Source organism: Oncorhynchus clarkii, unplaced genomic scaffold, assembly GCF_045791955.1.
Source record: "Oncorhynchus clarkii lewisi isolate Uvic-CL-2024 unplaced genomic scaffold, UVic_Ocla_1.0 unplaced_contig_12289_pilon_pilon, whole genome shotgun sequence".
Classification (NCBI taxonomy): Eukaryota; Metazoa; Chordata; class Actinopteri; order Salmoniformes; family Salmonidae; genus Oncorhynchus; species Oncorhynchus clarkii.
In genome coordinates, this window is record NW_027260482.1 from 1 (window position 1) to 5,028 (window position 5,028).

The following is a 5,028-nucleotide window of genomic DNA, read 5'->3' on the forward strand; positions in this document are numbered from 1 at the left end:
TATTGTGTTATTACATTACCTGGAAACCTAATGAGAACATTTGGGGAATGTCCTGTGGTGGTTGTTTCAGATGTTGTGCACAACATTTTAGTGAATGTTAGGAAAACATCCCAATATTTCATTTAAAACATTTTCTGAAGAATGTTTGAATGTTTTGGGGATGTTATCATCTTAATCTTAGAGCAAAAAAAACGGAACTAGAACTTAAAGAGAATCTTAACTAATGTTCTGGGAATGTTCCCAGTTTCATGGGTTGTGTGCATTTCAAGTTTGTGACTTGTGTATGTGTACATGTACATGTACATGTGTATGTGTATGTGAACACGTGCATTACTAGCATATACATAAAATATAGGATTAAATAGAATATGTAGAGGAACTGATACCTCAGTCAGAAAGTTGGATATCCCTGCTTGGCATGATCCATAGTCCTCACCAAACTTCCGTTGGTGATCTGGAGAAAGAGTGGCAGATGCATTTTCATTTTGGCCAATAAAGCAAGCTTACTGTCAACAAGCTCTCAGACTCAGTGCAGGTTGCTTACAGGTGTGGCCTTGGAGTTAGACATGGCGAGAACAAAAACATTTGGATAATCGGCCTCGGTTATTGACTGATTTATGTGATTTATAACCCACATTTCCATTTTTCTGTTGCAAAACGTTTTGCTACGGTATGCATTAATGAATAAGAATCAGATATCCTGAAAATGCAAAACAGTGTACCTTTGTAGCATGGGATGAGTGGTTGAGACTGTTTGAGGTCAGCCTCGTATCTGTAACAGACACCATGAGGCAGCTTGTTCTGGTTTTCTTTCCTGGAATAGAACACGTTCTTCCAACGATGCCCACATGCCTGTGGAAGGAGAAGCAACACAGATGTTGTTGGAGGAAATGCAACTATTTGAGAGGAGGAATGTAACAACAATGGAATAGTCTACACACAAAATATGTACATTTGTGTTTATTCTAACAAGTGACATAATGAGGAGAGCACTGCGCAGCAGCTAGTTTACAAAATAACGTTAAATGACAACAGGGTATAGGCTAAACACAAAATATGTAAATGATGTGGGTCTTCAAAATAGGAACATCAGTGTAATATGGGATCATTTGATATGTCTGGTAGGGTTGCAAAGGATGCAAGTCTTGTTTCTTGTTTAAGACCAGGCACTACAGGCTGAAATAAAAATGTTGCATCTACCTATTCTGAGATTTTTTGGGCACTTTGGTCCATTAATATGAGTATTTTCAAAAAATAAACATAAAAAAAATAAAAAGCGTCATGAAAAAATACAGTACCAGTCAAAAGTTTGAACACATCTACTCATTCAAGGATTTTTCATAATGTTTTACTATTTTCTACATTGTAGAATAATAGTAAACACATCAACACCATGAAATAACACATATGTTATGTAGTAACCAAAAAAGTGTTAAACAAATCAAAATATATTTTAGATTTTAGATTCTTCAAAGTAGCCACCCTTTGCCTTGATGACATATTTGCACACACTTGGCATTCTCTCAACCAGTTTCACCTGGAATGCTTTTCCAACAGTCTTGAAGGAGTTCCCACATATGCTGAGCACTTGTTGGCTGCATTTCCTTCACTCTGCGGTCCAGCTCATCCCAAATCATCTCAATTGGGTTGAGATCGGCTGATTGTGGAAGCCAGGTCATCTGATGCAGCACTACATCACTCTCCTTCTTGGTCAAATAGCCCTTACACAGCCTGGAGGTGTGTTGGGTCATTGTCCTGTTTAAAAACAAATGATAGTCCCACTAAGCACAAACCAGATGGAATCGCTGCAGAATGCTGTGGTAGTCATGCTGGATAAGTATGCCTTGAATTCTAAATACATCACTGACAGTGTCACCACACCATCACACTTCCTCCTCCATGCTTCATGGTGGGAACCACATATGCAGAGATCATCCATTCACCAACTCTGCATCTCACAAAGACACAGCGGTTGGAAGCAAAAATCTCACATTTGGACTCATCAGACCAAAGGACAGATTTCCACCGGTCTCATGTCCATTGCTCGTGTTTCTTGGTTCAAGCAAGTGTCTTCTTATAATTGGTGTCCTTTAGTAGTGGTTTCTTTAAACCAATCGACCATGCACACAGTCTCCTACGAACAGTTGATGTTGAGATGTGTCTGTTACTTGAACTCTGTGAAGCATTTACTCGTGCTACAATTTCTGAGGCTGATAACTCCAATGAACTCTGTAGCATAGGTAAGACAGGCGGTCCTCATGAGAGCCTGTTTCATCATAGCGCTTGATATTTTTTGTGACTGCACTTGAAGAAAATGTCAAAGTAATAATGGACTATCTATTCTCTTATTTTTTTTGAGCTGTTCTTGCCATAATATGGACTTGGTTTTTTACCAAATAGGGCTGTGTTCTGTATACCACCCCTACCTTGTCACAACACAACTAATTGGCTCAAACGTATTAAGAAGGAAAGAAATTCCACAAATTAACTTTCAATAATGCACATCTGTTAATTGAAATGCATTCCAGGTGACTACCTCATGAAGCCGGTTGAGAGAATGCCAAGAGCGTGCAAAGCTGTCCTCAAGGCAAATGGTAGCCACTTTGAATCTCAAATATAAAATATATGTTGATTTGTTTAACACTTTTTTGGTGTTAAATGTGTTGTTTCAAAGTTTTGATGTCTTCACTATTATTCTTCAATGTAGAAAATAGAAAACTTAAGAAAAACCCTGGAATGAGTAGGTGTGTCCAAACTATTGACTGGTACTATATATTTTCTTTAGTTTATCATACTGCTGTCATCAACATTTTAATGAATTTGAACCACTTTAAAATGGACATACATCAATCATTTCAAAGCTGACTACATTGAATTGCACTAAAAGCCCATTTCATAGAGATTGTTACAAACTGGCCTATACTTAATCATTTACTTTGAAGAGATGGTGATTGGGTCTAAATAGGCGTTTGCTGTTTGGCGTTAGTCTTCAACTGCCATTTCCCGAAAGTCAGATTCTTCTTACAAGCCAACAAAAAATGTTCAGCTTCAGAAGCATCTGCATTCATCAAATTGTGTTTGGTTATCCTTAGACATATTCTCCAGACTTGCTCAGAGGGAATTGTTGATATGTTGTACATTTTTGTATCCTAGATACATGTTGGTTTTTTAACCGCAATATGCAAATATGTGCATATTTAGATGTTGCCTCAATTGCATTATTTAATAAAATATTTAATCAATGTTTTAATACAAAAAAAGTATTATATTTGTGCCTACATTCAACTGGCAAAAGTTGATTGTGATATGATTAAGGGAAATAAAATACCCAATGAGGGTGTGGTGCCTGGCCTTAAACAAAGTTCACCAATACAAGATGTACCCATCTCATTATTTGATTTCGGTCTCGGAATGGGCACAAACACTGTGTATCACTGGAATTTACACCAATACTGACCATCTGAGAAGGGATTGTAACATTTGTTTACCCCTACTGGGACTAATCTACATAGCCAATACATGACCATCACTGTAAAGAACTTTATGACACCTGCTGATATAAAAAAGGGCTTTATAAATACATTTGATTGATTTATTGATTGACTTAACATACCAATACATGGCCATCACGAGGCTGTCTGGACAGGCTGACTCCGAGCCACTGGTTGTCACTCTCAGAGAAGCATGTCTTCCCACAACTGTCCACACCTGTAGTACACACACACACACATGCAAGCACACACACCAACGAGTGAGAGAGAGAACGTGAATTGAGAGGTGGCAATGACCTTTAACAATGCCTTATAAACCCTTCGAAAACAATCTGTGGGGCATCCATGTTAAGCATGAAGTGGTTCTAGTTATTTGACCAGCGTGCTTTCATATAATCCAATGGAAATGGGTCAATGTCAGTGCACAAATCCCCAAAACCACCTTGGTCAAATAACTTGGAAGCAACACAGATTTTTTTCTTGGTAAAGTCGATATTACAAACCTGTTGATATTTGTTGACATTCTCTCTTGTCCGAGATGCTGCACTTATAAATTGCTCCTGGTTTTTTTACGGCTGGGTAGGAAGATGAATTCGCAACTGGAGCTCCGACTAATAACCTATAACAGGCAATATGGAAATTAATACCCCTAACGTTACAGTTTTATACACATCAATACCCCAGCTGTGGGATATCGAACAAACAAATCCTTCACACTGAAAAACAAAAAAAGGCAACATGGATACTCGTAATGTGCAGTTTCTGGTGTTTTGTTGTGTCAAAGGGTACTTGTGTTTATAGAATCCCTAATTAACAGTTTTCACACATTTTGGAGCTGAATACCCATTTTGTTCATTCTTTAACAACTAATAGCCTAAATGTGTGTAGCCTATTCAGCTATGTTGTTCTACAGTATGAATAGAGGTTTTAAAAAAAGCCTACCACAATGTTTGATTCACTTACCATGTGTTTTTCTGGTTCTTGTGTAACAATACAGAATATCCAAATAAAGATCCATTTGGTCCACTGAAACTAATGGGGTGGTCTACATCCAAATTGTAACACTCGGTGAGATTACAGCACCAGAAGTACGCGAGAAGAAAGCTCCAACAGCAAGAAAGATTGCCCGGCGTTTTTCGCTCCATTTTTGTAAAACAAATACCAACTTTTACAACACGAAGAGATTACAAGTGAAGGCAGATGAAAACAAAATAAAATAAAAACGTAGTTTATTCAAATCCACGGAAACAGAGAAAAGTCGTACATCCCAATACCAACTTTAGAATTGTATTTGGATAGAGTTGAATAGAGACTGGGCGCGCTCAACTCCTGTTGCGCTTCTTCATGCGTCGGTCGTTCTGCCTGTGCGCAACCTCACATCGTTAGGCTCATGACTAAATTCCGTCACGTGAAACTTCACAAAGTGAGTTAAACCTCTGGCGGATGGCTTGCATGCTGCTCCCCAAATTCATCAAACATAGAGCCCAACCCCCCAACCCACCCTGAAACCTTCTATCCACACCATTAAAACTGAGAG

The 5,028-nt window shown here is 38.3% G+C and overlaps 1 protein-coding gene across 1 annotated transcript; it reads right to left on the minus strand.

Annotated features, from left to right (window-relative positions):
* Positions 1–197: 197 nt before the first annotated feature.
* On the minus strand, positions 198–4,766 carry LOC139401491 (integrin alpha-4-like). The gene is made up of 5 exons (XM_071145703.1): positions 4,455–4,766; positions 3,995–4,110; positions 3,614–3,708; positions 723–852; positions 198–454 (listed from the first exon to the last, which is right to left on the minus strand). The coding sequence occupies exons 1-5, from the start codon at positions 4,634–4,636 to the stop codon at positions 198–200; spliced, it is 780 nt and encodes a 259-aa protein (XP_071001804.1). The 5' UTR covers positions 4,637–4,766.
* Positions 4,767–5,028: the final 262 nt, after the last annotated feature.

Bases quoted from the DNA above. Each gene is read 5' to 3' on its own strand.
- LOC139401491 (XM_071145703.1), bottom strand. From the start codon at position 4,636: ATGGAGCGAAAAACGCCGGGCAATCTTTCTTGCTGTTGGAGCTTTCTT. The intron at 853-3,613 runs GTATGTTAAGTC...CTCCTTCCACAG, and splicing joins CTCGTGATGGCCATGTATTG to GCATGTGGGCATCGTTGGAA. The intron at 455-722 runs GTACACTGTTTT...CTCTTTCTCCAG, and splicing joins ACTCATCCCATGCTACAAAG to ATCACCAACGGAAGTTTGGT.